Source organism: Dromaius novaehollandiae, chromosome 1 (genome assembly GCF_036370855.1).
Source record: "Dromaius novaehollandiae isolate bDroNov1 chromosome 1, bDroNov1.hap1, whole genome shotgun sequence".
Taxonomy (NCBI): Eukaryota; Metazoa; Chordata; class Aves; order Casuariiformes; family Dromaiidae; genus Dromaius; species Dromaius novaehollandiae.
In genome coordinates, this window is record NC_088098.1 from 211,693,545 (window position 1) to 211,714,653 (window position 21,109).

General features: G+C 40.7%; 1 protein-coding gene across 6 annotated transcripts in view; it reads right to left on the bottom strand.

Annotated features, from left to right (window-relative positions):
- DLG2 (discs large MAGUK scaffold protein 2) overlaps positions 1-21,109 on the bottom strand; it is a 999,439-nt gene that overhangs the window by 616,924 nt on the left and 361,406 nt on the right. Inside the window, exon 1 of one of the 6 annotated variants that reach the window (XM_026103327.2) lies at positions 19,347-19,753. The exons of the other annotated variants lie outside the window; for them this stretch is intronic. Coding sequence (XP_025959112.1) covers positions 19,347-19,448 — 102 coding nt within the window. The 5' untranslated portion in view covers positions 19,449-19,753. Of the gene's footprint in view, positions 1-19,346; positions 19,754-21,109 lie in introns of those variants that run through there. 6 annotated transcript variants of the gene reach the window in all.

Consider the following 21,109-nt stretch of genomic DNA (forward strand, 5'->3'; position numbering starts at 1 on the left):
CCTCCAGAAGTTTGAGCCTGGACTTAATGTCTGATTTTGTTTGCCAGATCCTTATGTCTTTCTGGGACTCCTAGTCACACTTCTGAGTTTTGTTCACCATCCCAGTCACAACGGCTGTGTTGGGATGATGCTCAGGCATGCACAGTCCCCTCTTCACCACTTCTGCTACAGGACAGTCAAGGGGGCATGATGTGCTCTTGGAAAACCCCAGCCTCAATGAGTGGGAGAAGACAAACACGGGGCGTAATACTGAACGCACAGCATGTGGCCACAGTGCACACCAAGGAGTCACCAGCGTGGGGTGCGCAGCAGACCACACTTAGGTCTCGGTGCCAGTGTAACCAGTGTGCTCTCTCATCAGACACTCAACCCTCCAGCAACGCCAGACAGCTCTTCACTCACAGAGTTTCCTGAACCTTTTGTATCTCTGATTAAAAGCACTACTGAAGTTTCATGCTTATGGGGTATACAGTATTCCTCAAACTTTACTGCAGTTTCACAGTCTCTTTGCCTTAGGCAACAAAAACTATCAAACATACTCAGCATTTCAAAGCCAACTATTGTAAGAAAAGGAGATACCCTTTGCTGGCATGGACTGCTTGCAGAAGTAGAGTAGAGCTGTTTTCATTGCCATCCACCTTCCCGGAGAATTTCAGCCCCAGCAAGACTGGCTTTGAACAGTTCCACTTTTCCCATCTGTGTATTTTCTCTGCTCCTTTTAACTCCTTGTGCTAGCTGTGCTCAGTGATCCCTTAGTTCTGCCAGTGCTAGCAAGAGGTCGCCTTTAGACTACGTCTGGTTTCAGCTAGCTGGGAATAACCACAAGCCTGATGTCACCTCCCATGACCCGGAGATGGTTTCTGTCTTACAAACGTGACCACAGAGGCATTGACTGGGTATCTCATGGAAGACTGATCTACAAGAGCTCTGTTTCAAACATATGCTATCTATAGCTTTTAACATTAAATTTCACACCATTCGCTAGAGCAAAAATACAGCAAATTCTACAACAGACGAAAGAAATATAATCATCATGAAGTACACTTTGAGGTCATGATTGTGATGTATTTTTAAGTGGCTTCAGGGATATAAATATACATTTTAGCTTTTGTACTATGTCTAAATAAATCAAATATACCAATTGAGAAATAGATTGGCAGGAAACCTTTGTGCTGTTTAATTTTAGCAGGATGCTAAGCATTAGACTTTGACCCCATGACTCACAGGAGAAAATTCTGTATTTAAAGATCAGAAATAATTGCTCTATCTCTATAGGTTGAGCTTTCCTATATTTAAGGGAGAGTTACTCTTTAAAGACATTCCTGGATGTAATTGTTCTAACATTTAATCCCTCAAATGACAACAGAATAGAATTTTTATGGTGTTCCGTCTTAGTGTCTCCTTTCTCAGTATTTCTCATTTCTCTCTAGTCGAACTCTTGGTGAGTTAAAACTTATATCGCCTTTATATATTCATGGCTCTTAAATGCAAATGAACTCTTATTTTTTTCTGTCTTTGGGTTTCTGTCTCAGGGATTTAAAAAGTCAGAAAAAAATCTTCATATTCTGTGAGTCTACTCAGTATATATTTATACATACATTAGGCTTATGTTATCTGTATATAATGTTATCTCATTATACAACAGCTCAGCAAGAATACTCTCATATTCAATAGATGCAGGGATGTATATTTATTTGTGTAGGAAAAAAATGATACACCCTCAGTTCTTCCTCTAAAGTACTAATCCTCTTCTGGAGCCACTGCCCTGAAGAATTATGTCACTGAAAATAGAGAGTTAGAGGGCAACCATAGGAAAAAAAAAAATAGGAAAGTGTAGTTTGGAAAAGTACTTTAAGTAATACTTGTAAAGCTCACTACCAAGAACATACCATTCATTGAATCTCACGACAGCAATAAAAATGAATAGCACCTTTAATGCCTTCACCATCTAGACACATTTCACAGGAGTATAATATAGGCTTTTTTTCACATAACTTTCCCTTATTCACTCTGCCCGCACAAAATAGCTCAAATTTCTTACAGCTGCCAGTCTCTCCCCATATCAGCACTAACCCCTCCCTCACCCTTACCGCTTGTCCTCTCGCTCTGCAAAGGCCTTCGTTTACGAGAGACAGTCTCTCATGGCTATGTGTGCATTTTGGGGGAAAAAATAACATAGGAGAAGTGGGGGATGGAAGGCGAGGAGATTAAGGGAATGTCACACGGGAACATATGCTGAAACCGTTGTTCCTTCAAGTGATGTGGGAAGACTGGGGACAATCTTGCTATGTCACCATATCACTGGGGCCTCTACAATCCCTGACAGATAGGCAGATGATGCATAACCCTTTTCAAACCCTTTTCAAAAACTTTATGGATGGAATTAGATCTTCAGTATTAAGCGCTGGCATCAAAGAGCAATGCATAATCAAATACATAGCTTGTGTTTGAAGCTAGTGAGCTTGTCTGAAAAGAAACGGTTGCCAATGTTGTCTTGATAGCTCATGGAATTCATGATTGCAGGGTGCCTCATAAATCCTAGCTAAACACAAAAAATGATAGATAAGACTTCTGACAAGACAGAGATTGTTCATGGCAATTATGGCATTATGCCTTAGCATGAACACTTATCAGGCTGGATAGAAATTCAGCATTCTGTCTACATTGCAACACTTGACTAGAGAAAGATCAGAAACTAACCACTTCCAGAGACAAGATCTCTGGCCTGACTGATCAGCTTCCTGATCTAGCACAGCAAGTCCTAAGTCGGCGCAACCATGATAATGAATGATCCTATTGACACAAACACACACACAGCCCCAGTGCACACAGGAGGCAGAGTTAAGGTTGCCATGGGAACTTTACCTCCAGATTTTTTGATTTAGTATAATTAGAATAACACAGAACTAATGTTTCAGTAATTTAGTTTTACCTTGTAATTAATCATGTTCACATTTGCTTTAGGCAGGATAATTGAGTTTATCTGACGGCTATGTAGCGTGGTCCAATGAAATAACTTTATTCAAGATTTTCAAAACTTTGTTTTCAAAGCACTGGGTATTTTATGCTGAAGTCACCACGCAGCAGGGACTATAGTAGAGCATAAAGCTACCTGAGGCAGTGTTATAGCAGGTGGTTTGGGTGCTGATAAGGTAACCTCCATGGCAGCACCAGACTCAGCACAAGTTGCGTGTTTGCAGTGTAGAGAGAGCAGGCTTCTGACATAGGCTGATGGTGACGGATGGGAGGAAGAAGAGTGCTTCTGGGACCGGATACCTCAGCTTCAGCAGCAGCCACTGCCCCACACGCCTTTATCCACCACAAGCAACCCCAGTCTTGCTCTCCAGGGCTCTCCTCCGCTCACTTACTCTCGGTTCATCCCCTTTCTTCTCTCCTCTTCTCTCAGGCCTAGTCCCAGCTTTGCCTGTACGCTAAGAAGTTTTGAGCTAGCTCCGCGTAGAGGAATGCACTCAGGCTCCTCAGTCTAAGCTTAGGCTCTAGGTTTTCAGAAGTACTGACCTACAAACCTCATTGATGTTAGCAACTGAAAGTATGCAGAGAACAGTCTTCCTCACCAGATCTTATTTCCAAATCAGGGCTTCTGTGTCTTACAGAAGTTGCACAATGATACCAGAAAAGAAGGATGGTCATTGGAGTCACCTGTCTTTTCACTAAGGGGAAACTCAGTCTTCTGTGTTGCTGACCTGTAGAGCAAGGCAGAGTTCAAAAAAAAGTAGCAGCCTTTCCTCCATCTTTGAGCATGTTACGTTGTCTAGAGACTTGGACCTTGCCATAGGTTGTACCCTAAAAAAGGATGCAAGCCATGTGCAAACATCATTGATCTAACTGCAGTAGCACTGCAGCTATTGACCACTGGAACATTAGTTTTATATCCTGTAGCTGTGTTACATGTGTAGATACGGCTGTCAGCACTGCAGACATGAAAAATGTGCTTTCTGAGAAGCCATCTGGCATATTGAAGGGTGAAGGAAATGAGAAAAAAAAAAAATCTTAGGGACTCTAGTGAAATGAGACCCTACCGTACAGGCCCATGCTGAGGAAGGAGTTTAGTTAAAATATTCAGTATAAGTCTCCTTTCTAAAGGAATAACACTTAATACATGTTAAAATATAATTGTATAATTGGAACTCAAGTGTTTGGGTTATGTAAAAGGTGCTGTAGGCGTATCAGCTTAGACAGAGGTAATTAGATCTTGTATATTAACATTTTTTCCTTAAAGTGATCATCAGCTTTATTTTTAGTAGTGGGGATGATGAGCCTAGAAATCTGGGGAAAAAAGGTGCTGTTTTGAACTGTTAATGCAGCCCTGCAGTAGCTTTGTTTCTACCTCTGTGACTGACTGGACTATAATAATATTTTTGCAGTAGATTGCCTGCTTAATGCAACCCCAGCTGGGTGCCTACACAATGACAACTCTGCTACTGCTTTTGCTGAATTCAGCATAAAACTGAATTGTCTGCAAACATCAATCTTGGTGCTGAAAATAGGACTAGATAGTAGCATTAGATAATACAATACTTTGCATGTATATATAGTAACAGGTCATACACTGAAGCCACGAAGGAAGTCTGTGGCAGAGCCAGGAATAGAAATCAGAGCTTTAATCTCTCCTCGAGATAAGGGTTAATATTTTATATAGAAAAGAGTAAACAGCTGCACATCACTGCTTAACTCAATCAGTTTGAAGGATACAGTAAAAATAAATATGATTTTACTCACAATAAGTTGGATGACAATCAATGGTTCTGCAGCTTTTGAGTATCCTTGAAAAATCAAGTGGATTTACAGGAGGATAAGTTACTATGAAGACAGGAGAATGTCACTGACTTCTTGGAGTTTTAAACACATTGCAAAGCTATCTAGAGAAGACAACTGTTTAGTTTGAAAAGGGTACGCTGCATCTCGAGCAAATGCCCAGTGTTTTCTTTTTTTTTTTTTTTTCCTCTCTAAGATAAAAGGATACAGATCCTCAAGCCATGGGGAAAAAACAAAAAAAACAAAAAACCAAAAAAACCCAGGAGTTTCACCTAGTATTTTCTAATTTCATCACTCTTATCCATGCTTGGCTTTTCAAATAGAAGAAAACCATCCCATGGAAGAAATTCCAGGAGAGGAAGAAGCACCACCACCACCACCAGACCTTAAGCTCCTCCTTGACAGGTTTGTACCCAATTTTTTAAGTCCAAAATTCAACAAAAATCTCTATTCAAATCAATAGGTTAATCCAAACTTTAGATATTTCCTCAATTTCCTATTTCTCCCTCCCAGCTAAGCCCTCTGAGGACCTATCTGTCTCCACTCTACTCATATAAGGCTTTGTGAGGAGTATGATTAAAATCTCTCTTGGTAAGTGAAGGAGAAAAAGCTGCTTTTTGGCTTGGTTCTAAAAGTCTCAACAGATCAAGACTTGTGGATTGAAAGAGCTGGGTGTCCTAAACAGAACTCCCTTTTCCACGAGAGGAGAGAAGAAGTAAAGAATATCCGCCGAGACCCATGGGGCAAGGATTTCTATCTTGCTATAGTTCAACCCATACCATGTGCATGAAAAAGAGATGCACAGCCCTTTACCAGAGGCATTCTTCAAAAACAACAAACATTAAGTAACTCCAGCAAATTTTGCCCTGAGGTTAGTGAATGAACGTTCTTGATACCCTTAATAGAGTATTTTTTAAAAGGCAAACATCCAGACAGAAGAAGATAAAATAAAATGCAGGCAACAGTTACAGAGTTCCTTAAAAATTCAGAGTTGTTTTCACTTGCTGTTTTTTCAAGGTGCATTTGTTCTAAAATGAGCTTTCTGTTGAGGGAATTGCGCTTTATACTGATCTCTGCAGACAGCAGCAGAGCACAAGAGCACTCTTAGGAGCTGGAAATGCCAGCAAGTTGCTGTGTCTGAGCAGTCTGCATTCTTGTTAGGGGTCAAGTGGGAGCTGACTGGCAAGCTGCTAAGCAGCTGTTTACATCAGCTCTGCAGAGAAGACCAACTGATTCTCTGCAGCCAAAAGAGCAATGAAAACAGCTGTAGTTGATAAGAAACACAGTGAGAAGGCAAGCCACCACCTGAAGACTGGTTGTTTCCAACCAAGGAGCTGCCAAGGCTAGTGTAGAGAGCCTCAGGTATCTCTGCTCGTATTTATGGCATTTAGTGTATATCAAAACCCAACTGAAGAAAGTATGCCTTGCTCTACTTTTGGTATCTCCTCACTTACTAACTATGACAGACTTACTAAATATGATAGATGCCTACAAGGTCTCACTCTTTTGGGAACAGCACTGTAACCTTAAACATCATTATACTGGCATGTATTGTACGCAGAATTGTCATGCTTGCACACTGCGTACTCAAGAATGTTTTTATAAAGAGGAGAAAAATCACTTCATTTTCAAAGTTTCACACACAGAAAATGCAATTTGCAGACTAACAAGCTCAAAAGCTATTCAGCTCTTTGGTTTTCAGTACCTTCTCTTTTGTTCTGCTTCAGCTTCATTATTTTCTTATTCTTCCTAATACATGCTAGTCTTATTGGAAGAAAGAAAACCACTGCATATTAGTCACGCCAGGAAAATGAATTCTGGCTTGTAGTTGGTGAATGAAGGTTGTCAAGACTTATTTAGATAGCAAAAACCAGCGTAATCGGTAAGGAACACCTAAGAAATCCTGTGTTTGCTCTCATTTATCACTTTTGCATGCCTTGTCTTGTGCTCAAAAAGGCCATCTAATCCATCACTACATTAGTCCTCTTTGGCAAGTTTTGGGGAAAAACTCACAGGCCTGAAATCCAACTGAAAACGATGGACCACATTTAGCATTGTACTTTACACTCATTTGATGCTCTCTGGATTTTTTGTCCTACTAATCAAAGCGTGATGGGAAAAGCAAGAGGTAAGAATCTTCTAGGGCCTTCCTTTAAAATGGCTGCAATATTTTCACACCAAATGGCTATATTTCTTTAGGTACCTACTCTTATTGGGGTCTAAGAAAATTTTGCATCCAAGTATCTCAGTAAAAAGCCCTAACCCTAGTTCCTAAAGCTAAAGTTTGCCAAAGGATAGCCATCTCATTTAGGATCTTGGTCTTCACACCAGTCATTAATGTGCTTTAACCTAATTTGGAAGCACTGATATGGAGGTACTTAACTACAATATCCTTTTCCAGTCTGACTTTAGTTTCTCAACATTTAACTAGGAGAATAAATTAGGAAGGAAACAAAGCAGGACCTCTTCCCTGTCCCGTTCTTGGCTTATTTTAATTTTAGCAGATATTAATTCAGGGACTTAAAAATCTACTTAAGAAAGAGACCCTTTAAGTACATTGGCAAGATCTATCCTAGAGGTTTTGACAAAAAAAAGTTATTATTTACTGCACCATGCAAAATGCTGTTTGACTTTTCACTCATGAGTAAGAAATTCCAGGGACTTTTCAACTTGAATCTTCTATGTGAGGCAAATCAGCCTCTGTATTACAAACTTTTCTGACACTTTCTAATGCGGTTTTATGGTCTTAAAAAGCTATTCCACTTCTCCCACCCTCCCACCATCTCATCTGAGGCCTTCACTCACCAAACTTTCAGAATATGAGAGTGGGAGCATGGCTAATGTGCCAGGTAAGTGAAGAGTTTAGTGCCCTGTTTGCATGTATGTGAGGAGGCATGCACACATTTCTCTCTTGCCATCTCCCCTTTACTCTAGAAATGCTCTGTTAGCATCACTTAATTTTCCTTCTCAACCACATCGCTGGCTTGGAGCCTCACAGTGAATTTTAAATGGGATTCAGCAATAGAAAAAAAAGCACATATGTATATTTGAGAATTAAAGCAAAGCAAAGTAGTGAGATAATACATAGGACTGAATAAAAGAAGCACAGGAGGAAGATAAGCACTTCATAGTCAGATCCTTAGGAGGTGCCTAATTCACACCAAAATCAGTGGGAGCTGCTACCTAATTACTTTTGAGGATCTCAACCTTAGTGTCTCACAAAATGTACCTGAGCTTTTCCTTCTGTTTTTCTAATAGAGAAGCTAAAGCACAAAAGGTGAAATCCTAGCCCCTATAACAGTAGCCTCTACACTCCGAGCCCCTGGCAACATTCCCAATTTTTATAAAAAAAGGGTTAAATTGATTCTCTCCACCCTTTCTATGGAATCCATAGAAGAACAGAGAGCAACACTCAGAACATTTAACCTCCTGTTGCTTGTTTTAAACACCGGCTCATGCTTGTCTTATTTTCCTTCTGTTTTAGTTGAATTTCACCTGAACTGCTTAAAAAACGAACCATTTCCTCTGCAAAGTGAGGTGTATGGCTGCATATTAAACCACTCCACATATCTCCCATTTGCAGCAAGATGTTGGACTAGGTGACTTACAGAGGTCCCGTCTCATCAGCATTTCTATCATTCTATGATTACTTCGTATACATTCTTACAACGTGAGCTGTCACTGTCATATCTGAGCTCCTTTCTTTCATGAATAAACTGAATACAGTGAAAGAAAAATAATCAGACTGCAGAAAACTAATTTTTATTTACTAACAGAAGTTTTAATAACCAGTGGACCCCTCCTCTGTTGTTCCCAGTAAATATGTATAGTCAGGAAAATATTAGCTAGTGTTTGGACACAGAATATATGTTAGTTTAACAACAGCTCCATTCCTCTGCCTAAGCACACTGAACATTTTTATTCCAATAACATTGCAATATAGTAGTCACTAATGCCCTGTGAAAAGGTGCCACACTACAGCACTAACGAGATTTATACATCAGATCCATACAGCGTAGGCAATTACAGACAGCAAATTAAATCTCTGTTTTCAGCAGCTGGCTCCAGCATGAGATTCAACAGATTGAGGTTCAGCTCCCAGCTCTGCAACAGAGACTTTGCTCCTCAGGCCCTACAGCTGTGCGTGACCTGAGGAAACAAGTGTGGAGTTCAGGGGCCCTATGACAATTGTACTTTTAACACAACAGCGCCTTCTTCATAACCAGATCTTGCTATCATCTTAAGCTTTGTCTCACAAACAGTCTCACTTTCATCTGTCTCTGCTAGCTTCCAAAATTTCTAAAGGCTACAGACTTCAGGACACTGGAAAGATGTCCTTCACACTGCAAAGTTAAAGAGCTGCATGCCTGAAGCTCACATGTGGGTTGATGCATATAATAAAGAGTGCAAAACACCAGGGCTTTAAGGAGAAGGTGCAGCAGGCTCATCTGTAATACTTACCCACACACAAAATTAGACTCTCGAGTGTGTTTTCTAGGCCATCTTCCTCTCCTCCCCCAACCCCAGTTTCTTAATTGGTCTGGAAAGCAGTAGATATTTCAAAACGTATGGACAAACTTTGGCTTATGAAAATATATTGCTCTGGTTATTCTACATCTCAAACTACTGTGTATGGAATATGAGTGATCAATTAACTTTGCCAGTGCAAAAATGACCTATGCCATCTTATTCCATTGAGTGTTTAGTTCCTGCCCAGTTACCCTACAATCTAACTTAAGCCACAACCAGAAATCCAAGAGTGAACAGTAACACTGACAAAGGAATGTAATGATGAAGAAAGGTATATATTTCATTTTATTGATACAGTAGAAACCACAGCTAGCTACAGTAGTGAGAAGAGCTCGGTCCCAGTTCTGCAGATTGCTGTGCTCTGGATTTGACAGGACTCTATAGCCCTTTTCTTAGTTTATTGTAAACTGCAAAATCTGGTATTTATTGTGTACTTTAAAAGAGTCATATGGCCGTCCGAACTGGGCTGAATGTCCCTTCTAACTAACAGCCAAAACACAATTCCTGAACAGTCACATAATTTGTGCAATGCGGTTAGTGATTTGCCTCCTTGCAATGGGTTTATATTCCTCTGTCTGTCTCCTTTCTGCATCATTTATCATCCTATGATGACTTTCAAACAAACTTTGTAAAATAAAAATTCAAAACACCAGAGCTCTGGAATGCACTTCTCCCTTACAGCAGCTTTATATAGAGAATTAGATCACAGCAGTACTACTTGGACTGGTGGAGATAAGAGCCTGTCAGTACTTTCATCTCAAACCCCCTTTTTCAGGGGCTTGTAATTCAACCATAACAATTTGCCATGGGCAAAAAATCGGGATATGAAAGCCCAGACCTGGAGTAAGAACTTTAAAAAAAGATGAACACTAGAATTTTTAAGTTATACGTGAAATAAGGACTGTGCGGAGAGAGCAGGAGAGCAAAAAAGGAGGAGGAGATGCTCCTAGACATATTTTCACCTATACCATTCCATACAGTCACCCCCATCTTAGCCTGGCCAAGGCTACATTTTGGTCCGTAATACCAACGGTGCACTGTACTCACACTGCTCATTTCATTTCAGTGCTGCATACAGGCAATAATTATTAATTCTCAATACTCCTCTGAGGTAGATATTACCAACTCAATTTTCTAGACAGAGATGCAAGGCACAAATTGCCCAAGGCCACAGTAGAAACTCTATGTGAGAGCCAGAAATAGAAATAAGGAGTTTCCACCTCCCTGTTGTATACTGAGGCCGCAGACCCCTCTCTGGCAGCGACTGCTTCCTCAACATTTTATAAAGGTGATTAGCCTGTTACGGGACTAGGTTAAATACAGACTGAGATATCCCTCTCTAAGAATTTCAAGGCATCTCCCGGCCAGCTGACAAGGCCTCTCAGAAACACTGCAAGTGCCAGAACTAACATTAAACATGGAACTTCTTTTAACCGACAACTGGTATAAGCTACATACCAGTCCAATCAGGTGGCAGAGACTAGTGCATTACTGATTCAAATATGTTTATATGTACACGTGCTGGTGGTTAATATTCCAGGGTGGAAAACCCCCATACTCTGAACACAAAGTCTCTTGCCTTGTGCTGAGTCCAAGGCAGGTATCATGGATTTCAGCCTGGAGCTCTAGCAGAATATGCAAGAGGGAGGGACTTGCCGCTTCCAGGGGTATTGCCACCAGTAAGGCAGTGGTAGGTCTAGAAGAACCAGGCCTGCCAGAGCCATTATGCTCTCTGCCCTGCTTCTTGGAGTTTCCAAGCTCCCAGGTGTGGAGTCATGACTGATACCCTGATATTACCTCTCCTTCACTAAATACATCAGTTTCTCAGCGTGCTCTTTGGTTCGCAGGCCAAATGGTGCACTGAGGCCTATGTCGATGTTGCTACTAGTGTGGCACTTTTATTAAACGAGGAGATGTGTTGCAGGCTTTGGAACATCACATGAAGGTAAGGTGCAGGGGTGGAGGGTGTCTGAAAATACAGAGCCTGATAGGATAGTATTAGAGCAGAGGCTGTAAACTCGGAGTACTCTAACCTGATGCAGACTCCTCCATGCTCCCTCTTGGAAAGGATCCCTGGAGTGAACAATCCTTCAAACCATGCCTGAGAATTGTTTTGAAAATGTTAGTCGGATAAATACAGCCAAGGAATAAAACTAACAGTTCTGCACCGAGGATAATCAGAAGTCCAGTACTTAAGTATACTTATTGGCCTTTTTTTCATTTAGCAATAAAAACATACCCTAAAAATCTTGCAGATGGTCTGTGGCTACAGGTCTGTCTCCACAGAGGATGAGCTCAGCTCTCTCAGTGAAAGCGAGCTTACACGTGTCTACATTGACTTCTGCAAGCAGATATATATTGGCTCAGGCTCTATACTGCACTTGCCACAACTACTGGGCTTCCAGCTGACTCACTGTGTGGACTTCAGTGCTGACACCAGCTTGCATTTTCCTGAAATTCATATCTGGCATATTCCTTCTTAACTACACTGAACAGCTGTGATCACCTCCGAGAGGAAATCTCTCCAAAACCATGTGTCAGGCTTCTCAAAATCAAGGTTTCTGAACTACTAGTTTGTGGGAAAAATGAAAAAAAAAGGTTTCGGTTTCACTAAGACATTTCCCCAAAACTAGAAAGTCTGCTTTCTGGCACATACAACTCGGCGGGGATCATTTGAGTGACTGCAGTTTAAGGGGTATGATTCCTTGTTAAAGCAGGGTGAGGAGGGCCATTTTTACCTTCAGTTTTTTTAATGATACCCTGCACTCAAGAGCCAAGCGACTCCTGAGACCAGCTCAGGATGCCTTAGTACTTCACCACATTATTCTGTGCCTTCTCTCCTGAGGTTATAGACCATAATCTTCTACAGGGAGTCACAGGAACCCCGTTAAGCAATCTTTCTTCCCATGCAGGTTACCACCGAATTCAACACAACCTCCAAGCAGACGCTCTTGGAAAACGCTCTCCCAAAGGAGTACTAATATTTTATCAGATGCTTAAAACTATGAAGAAAATATAATCATACAAGTGAAAGTAGTAAATACTGATATGTTAACAATGAAAATATTTCTGGCAGCTGTACTGAAAACATTAAAGCTAGTATTTGAAGAACTGGAGAATGGTATTCAATTTTCAGTTTTTTCGCTGTTATCACTTAAACATATTTATATAGCACTTCTCCAGCACTATTCTCTTCAATGACATCTTTCACAAGTAAGATGAATGTCTATATATAGCCTTTCTCAATCAATAATTAATTTGAAAAATAAGCCAGCTCATCTAACTATACATCAAGTTATTCTGGTATTTACATATTCCAGTTTGACAATGACTCATTTTATGCAATTATTAAGTATGATTTAAGGCAAAAACATATTTAAAAAAAGTGTCTGAGATTAAGAGCACATGCTGAAATTCCCCTTCAAAGTATTCAGTAACCTTTAGCTACGTGCCTCCTGCCCTACTTTTTCGATAGATACACCTATTGTCATTATTTATAATCTAGTGCTTGTGCACTCATGACATTCTACTCTGCTTTATTATCATCTTAAAAAAAAAAATCTATTTCCCGCCATGGCTGTATTCTCCAAGGTACAATACAGAGGGTATTCATAGCATCCTTTAACTTCAGCTGGATTTGTAAGTAATTTGGTGTGCTGAGAATAAGACCCCGTTGCTGAACTATCAGGAAATGCTATCGTGATGACAGGAGCATGCACAGCAAGCTCTGTGGGCCATCCAGTCCAGCGTCCTGCCTCTGAAGGTAGCCAGCAGCAGATATTCTGGCAGAATGGGGAAGAAATACCAGTGATTAAATGGGGTAGGGACTTACTCCTAGGAGAAGTTTCTTTCACCCTCATCAGTCAATGGCTGGCTTGTGTCTGAAGTACATTTTATACACTTTTCAAAAAATAAAACCTAATTAAAAATACGCCACTTTTAGTGTTGTTCACTTAACTTCTATTATCAGCACATTTGTTACGGAATGGCTTGTCAGGGAATCTCCCGCCAGCCACCCATCTCCTTCACAGGGCATAGAGAGCTCATGGGAGGACAGTGGTAAAAAATGAGACAAGATATTTTCACACGAGCAGAAATATTTGTAACATTTGATGTTGATGCTTTCAGAAAATGCCTGGGCATTGTCTGTCCAGACACTGGCTATTGCCAGGGAGTAGCAGCCAGCCACGCGAGCTCCCTCCAAATAAGGCGGAAACAGTAACGCTTGTTTACCTTCCCTAACCAGTGAGATAAGTCCTGCTTGGTTGAATGGACCGGCCTGTCATTTGGGGGGATGCATGATCTAATGACCTTTTTAACATTTGCAACCTAGCTAGACCTCCCTTTTGTTGTTTTCTCTTCTGTTTGCCTCCTTCCCTTAATTCCAGGCCACTGTCTTACAGTGCTACTCTTGTGCTCTTCTCTCCGCCTCTTCCTTGCTCGTGCTTTGCCTCCACTTCCCCCACCTGGATCTTTCTGCTGCTGCCTCCTGTCTCTCCTTAGGCTTCTGCCATGCTGGTCTGCCCAGTAATACTGGCTTCTGTAGCACCCGTGCTGAGTCGAAGATAAGCAACTCAGGAGCACTTATGCAGTTACCGTTGAGTCACCTCTGGCACCAGCATACTTCAATAGTGAAATGCTCCCCTGTGGTTGGGAACAAGAAGTTCTGGAAGTGAGGATGCACTATATGAACTTCTTAATGCTGCCAAGGCCCCATGGCTTTGTAATTTGCTACTCTCAGCCTCAGAAAACTTCAGTCAGGCAATCTTTGAATATAATGTATATAATGTCTTTTCCTCCACACATTGATGATGAGTGGGAACTGTTGGGGAAGGCTTGCACTTGTTCAGAAGGTAAGAATGTGAAAGTGTAGGGTGCAGGCAGTGCATAATGGAAAAAAAGATCTGACCAGTTGAAATTCCTTGGGCCTGTGCCTCATGTCTAGCTTATATAGATGCTATGCCAGAGAAGAAAACTCTCCCTGCCCTGAGCTCTGTACACTAATGCACAAATCCTCTATGACACAACCGATCATTCTCAGAGCCTCTTGCCAGTGGCAATCCTGCCTCTCTTCTGCAACTTCTTCTATTGCTGAGCATTTTTATTTTAGCACAGTGGCCTAACAAAATAATATGTGGAAGTAGGTTTCTCAGTGCCACTGTCAACCGTTGTGCATAGCAAGTGGCAGTAGTGTTCCAACTGACTTACTCTGTTGATTGCCTATGAATAGGCATTAAACTCTTTCAGAGAGGTCTGGAACCTTATACAATCTGTCAGTCTCTAAAGATGGACCACAGAAGTCAGAATCACCATGAATACATTGTATTTTTACATTTATCCACTTCTAGCTCTGAAAAATCAGAACAGAACACAGAAATAAGAGCAGAGTCAGAGGTTATGTCCACATTAGCAAGCAGTACAGGGCAATAGGAACGAGCCCAATAGCATGAAGAGCTGGTGAGAAGGATCCAGCATCCACATTATACATATTTTGTGCATTTTACTTTGAACTATTTCTCATCTGGCCTTATAAACTGAATACCCACTAGATTTTGGAGAGTGCTTGCTGCATTCCTGGAGTGCATCTTTCTGCTTGGTTCAGTCAAAAAGAAATCCCATTTCCAGACTCCAAGCCTACTCTGTGATACAAAGCAGAGCAAGATAAATGGGGAGGACTGGGGGATTTACTTCAACAGCTCATCCCAGTGAGCTTTTTGGATTCCAGTCCAAATGAAAATGTTAATCTAAATGCACTCAGAAACCACCTCAGCCCATGAAATGTGAAATCCTATTTGAGTTCACTGAGATGCATCAAGTGCCTAAAGCATGCAGGGCTTTGAGCATGGTCTAGTCAGAAAAGTCTTTTCTTATCATCTCAAATGACTTTGTTTCTTTCAGTACTCAGGTCTAAACTGAAAAAGGAGAACTATTCTCAATGAAGAGCTAAGTGACATATTAGAGTTTGTTCAAATGACTAATAGTGTTGGTGCAGAAAACTAAGTTTCTAATAGTTTGATCACAATGAAAATAGTAAGCTAAATAAAAATGAATGTCAAGACATTCAGTAAATCCCTCTAATGTTTGTTTTAATAAAACCTTCAGTTTTACAATAAGCTTGCATTTTTAGTTGCAGGGGTGTGCAATGTGTTTGGACAGGCAATAAGTTTAAAAAAAAGGTTTTCAGGTGTGATGTGGAAGTTTTGGCAGCTGAGAAAACAACAAGTGGTGTGACTTTCACACTCACCTTGGATAGCGGAATAAGTCCTTATTTGGCTATTTCAGCTAAAATAGAGAAACTGTAGGGGGAAGAAAAATGAAATCAGCTATTGTGCCAGAGGACTGGTAGTGATAAATGTGCTAGAAGATAGGAAAGGAGGTAAGGAGGAGAGGGAGGTATATTTTATCCCTTTTTTAAAAACTGTAAAATTATGCTAGGACCGATACAAAATAGACCTAAAAAGAAAGTATGATTTATCAAAATACCCAGTCAAGGTCAACAAGTGGGAAGGTCACTCATCCTTCCATGCAATCTCCTCAATCACTATTTACAATGTACCAAGGAACAGGAGATAAGACTAAGAGACACTTCCACGGGAGTGTCAGAGTTGTGACCGAAACGCAATTTAAGAAACATCTCAGTCATTCTCAAATACCTCCTGGCACTCCTAATAAGAGCAAAATGAACAGGATATTAGGAGTCAGGAGGTAACCCTTCCACAATACTGCGTGAACTATTAGAGAGACCAATTCAGCAAAGTGAGTAAGCACATCCTGACAGCATAGTGTGTGTGCAAGTCTCATCACCTTCAGTGGGAGTTCGATAAATGTCTTAGCACTCCTCCGAATGGATGTCTGCAGCGAACAGAGGCCTTTAACCAAAGTTTAACAAAACAGTCCGGTAGCTGTGGAGCAAGCCTGGGACTCAGGGAAAACAAATTCGAGTCCAAGCCCTGGGAGATTATGAACAAGAAAATTCTGCGAGCCGTCTCCTGGCACCGGAGGGTCGTGTTTAAGAACTGCTCCCTCCCTCCCTGCTTCAGCTTTGCACCTCTGCAATGGAAACGCTGGTGCTTCCTTTCCAGAAAAGTGAGAGGTGCTTAAAAATGTTTAGGTCGGGTGTAACAGAGGGATCTCAGACGGAAACTAGTCTGCCTTTCAAATTAAACTGCTTCGAACTCTTTGCCGTTTCAAGGTCATAGTTCATGAAATGGGGCATCATTAAAACTGAAGGTCCAGAGCAAGGTCAGCTATCGATGTCTAGGAAAACGAGCTGAAAAGGAAAGCTTCCTGCAGCCACAGCCAGACTTTTCCACCACCTTTGCAACATATGGTATAGCAAGACATACACAGCCTCTTCTGGCCCCCCAGAATTAACTCCCTGGCACCACCTGTTCGGAGCGAGCAGGCTGCAAAACGTTTGCAGTGGGGGCAGATAAAAACGGGAGTGATGCTTCTGACGCAGTCTGTTTCTCTTACCCACTTCTGTGCCCATAGGACATGAAGCCTGTATTTGGCACAAAATTAAAATTGAAAGCTGTAAATAAAGAGCGAGAGCAATATTTCAGTTCTATAATTTGCACTGCCCTTCAGAACGGAGCTAGCTAATAACCTGACCTGGTTATTTTAGCACTTGAAAATATTTGCTTAACTTTGAATTCCATTGCTGTTTATCACTATCGGGCACTATCTATACTTTAAAACTGTCTTTCTATTCCTCTTCCTCCTCCTCCTCGCAGAATACAAAAGTGTGGGTCTCGTATATCACTTTTCTTCCCAAGTTCATGAGTCATGTGATTGCAGAAGTCAGATCTAATACGAGCATGCTTAGATGCATGATTCCACGCCACTAACACATTTCATAAAGGAAACATCCTCACTTCCTCGCAAACTTGCTTGCTGGCAAACCGTGTGTCTGCACCCATAAATCTAGAAATACAATCCCACGAGTCCAAAGCAAAAAGTTATGTATATACATGTGGACGGCAGAACAAAACGGAGGAGAAAAGGATGCTTGATCTGGGACGGGCGACACACTGGTAGGTACACAGAACATTTCATGTGTGCTTGATGACTGTATCAAAGCGTACTAATATGACAAAAGTCGAACTGACCCAGGACAACTCAGCTCACTCGTGCTCCTTAGCATCTTTTTGAAAATGATCACTGTCCCTCGCGTGTATTTATTTGATTCAAGCAGTAGCTCATATACCACCACAGGAAGATAAAACATTGACTGTGACTAACTTAAGGAGCCTGAAGCTCTAAAGAAAGAGGAGAAAGAAAGTTTGAAATTTATGATTTTTAATTCTCCTGCTTCTTCCTAACAGGATCTGAAAATCATGAAAGAACTTAAGTGCATCAAAGAGCATCCTTTGAAAATCATGCTTACAGGCAGGAATACAAATTGGGTACCAGTCCCTAGGCCACCGGCCTACCTTTGTAGAGTGGTGGCTTGCATTTCATTGCCCCTAACTAACAAGTCACCTTTATTAATTAGAATTTAACACTTGAAAACAGTGGGTTTTAAGTTTCGAAGTTAAAATTAAAAAGCAGCATCAATTGTTCTTATGAAAAAGATGTATTTTAAAGAAGCTTTTAAACTATTAAACTCTTGATGCTATTCATATCACTAGTGGCATCATGACACAGCAATTAAATTATAACCCTTTCACTAATCGAACGCATTTTTACCCATTTAAAATGGAAGTGAAGACACAAGAAACTTTAGCACAGGAAATACTCAAGTAACCAGAGGAGATGTAGACAGGGTGGAGTTTGGGGGAAAGGAGAAGGTGGACCAATAAACTGCAACCTAGTTTGAGTTTAAGGATATTACGTGAAGCAGTAGATGATCTGTCATTAACCTCTAGCCGAATTACGGTTAGGGAACGCTGGGTCACCGAGAGCATATTTCATAAAGTTACTTCATTTTATGCAGCCTAGTCTGTCACAGAGGAACGTAAAGAGACTAAACTGTGTTCCCAAGGTTGTGGACTGTGTGACCAAGATTTGATTTTTGTAGCATAGCCAGTTTTGAGGATTAAAAAAATTACACAGCGCCATTTAAAAATAATTACTACCACTATCATTTTTTATGTAAATATTCATTTGTTACTCTATTTTAAAGATGTAGGAACAGCATTAATATTATCCAGTGTCTAAGAATAGCTAGGAACAGGAATGGGACAAAATCTGTAAATCGCCTAAAAAAAATCATTGTGGTTGATCCAGCGATCCTAGAACCAAACTTGTTTGCCCAAGCATAATAACTTTTATAAACATGTCATTACTTTTGAATTATTTTAGTAAAATAACAAGCAACATTGGTTATACTCTAATGCCAAATCGGGATATATATATATAGGGAAAAATAAAACCCAATTCAACACCTTTGTGAAAAAATTTGGGGTGGGATTGCATTATACAGCCCAAAATGAAACTTCTCTGGCTAACTGCGCCACCTTTTGATTTAAATGTAAAAGGGAGATTAACTGATTGCTCAGTACCTACAAGAATACACTTATTTAGAGATATTCCTGTAGACTTAAAAATGGGTTGCGGAGCTTACTTTATTTATTTGTTATAGAGAAGTGCAGGGCTGCATACTTTAGCATTGCTATTACGGTTCAGAGCCATATCAGCAATATAAACGGAAAAAAAAAAATATACATTCATTCTTGCTAGTTTGTGCTTTTGGAAGAATGGTATACATGTCAAAATCAATAAAGCAGGGCAAATGGCAGAGTAATGCTTTAGTAATCTTAGCACTGTTAGCTAAGTGTATAACCAAGTCTAAAACAAATGCTTCATAATCCATTAGATTCTCCTATGTAAATCTATACTCGTATAACCCCGGGAAATAAGGAAACCTTTACTTCTACTGGATTTTTTTCTAACACTTAAAATGTATCAGCTGTAAGCCCTCATTTAAAGCCAACATATCGCAGTTTGCACTGAATCTCTATGCAGACATAAAATTAAACAGCACAGACATTCAAAGGAGTTACGGCATGCATTGAAATACATTAACCACATCCTACCTTGCATCCAAACATCAACGACAAAGTGTTGTTGGTGCATGCAACTTTGCAGTGGCAAATCATTGGTGTAAAGCAGTCAGGATTTCTAACAATAGGGCACATTCCTTTAGTGCTGCAGTAGTGGCAGCCTACTGAAGGCTAAAAACAAGTAGCTAATACAGCACATGGAGTGGCAACATATGCTGCTCAACAGCTAGCTTTTCTCTTGCCGGTCAGAAGCAGCCTGCTCGCATCTCTACCTGTGTCCCGTTCAGCCATCCCCTTCGCCGTTGATGAATCAACGATGCAGCATCGATCACGAATCTCAGGATTTCCCTTCCTCGGGGAAATTAGTTTTCACATTGAAAGGGAGGAAAAAAAAAAAAGGGAGAGCGAAATGGAAATGAGGGGGACTAGCAGGTGTGGCAGTATTAGCATGTAAAAGGATGTAAACGCCTACTCATAACAATCACATAAGATTGTCATGCTAGCTGAAGTGGGCTGAAATTATTCCATCGGAAGAAAAATACTGCAGCTCCTGATTTGGTAAAAAGCCAGTGAGTTGCTGCAATACATAGTCATTGTGGGGAGAGAAGAGAAAAAAATTACTTATCTAACAAGCCGAGTCCTCAGCCTTTATCAATATGCATTCCAGTAAGGATTCCCTTCCCAGCGTCTCCCCGAGAAAAAGCAGCAAATCAGTCGCAACTCCATAGAAGCGATGCCCTTTGCTTCCTCCAAAAAGATGAATCTCGGCAGGAGACAAACTGTACTCAAAGCTGAAAATCCCAGATGCTGGGAGTTTGCAATCAGAGAAATACAAGTAACATTTATCCAATCCTGGCTTGCCACATGGGAGCTTTCTCCAGGCACAAATTTACAAATAGACAGGTTGAAGGATTGCAGGAGACACTGAATAAAGATATGAAGTTGCACGGAAAATGCACCAGCGTGAAGCTTAAAACGCTCTCTAAACGCTGCTTTGGAGGCGATGTAACTACCGACTATTCAGCTAGTACTGCTATCGGATGACCTGCAAACAGCTTCCTATATTCCAGAAATTTAATAATTAAAGAAGTTTGGGGGCATAACGCTGGTTTGGATTCAGTTACAGCAGTCGCTGTTTCTTCCGTTAAAGCAGCACCAGCTGAAAATGCATAATAAAACATTTGGATGTGCAAACTGCTAGCTGTGCTTTTTAAGAGGATTATTTATATCGAAAGTTGGATGAATATATCTTCCAGTTTTATGTGCAGCCACGACGCGCAGATAGATATAGAAAGAAAAGATTATGATAGAGGAGGCAGAGGGATGTCTTCCACAGCCTCACAGCTGACAGCAAGGTAAACTCAGCAGTTGTTTCACAGTGACTTGACCCTGCTTTTCTGCAACTCGCTAAGCTCTGCCCATCAGATTTCAAACTCAGAAGGGATGCGAGCGGGTTGTCTCCCTGGAAATTGTGAGTATGTCCTAAAGGCACAACCGAAACAATTTGCTGCGAGAAACGCAAACTAAACATTTGTTATACAACAGAGAGGTGCCCATGGCAAATGGAGGTCTCTGCAGCTGGGTCAAACAATACAGACTATATGTTACAGGATTTCTAAAAAGATCTGTCTGTAGATTGTGGACCCTAATATATGAGACCTCTTCTATTAAGATTTTATATTTGTATAATTATATATGTGTGTGTGTATTGTATGTGTGTAATATATATATAAAAAGTAGGATTTCTTCAGTATAGTTGACCCTCACTTTGTAAAGTTCAAAAACATAAAAAAAAT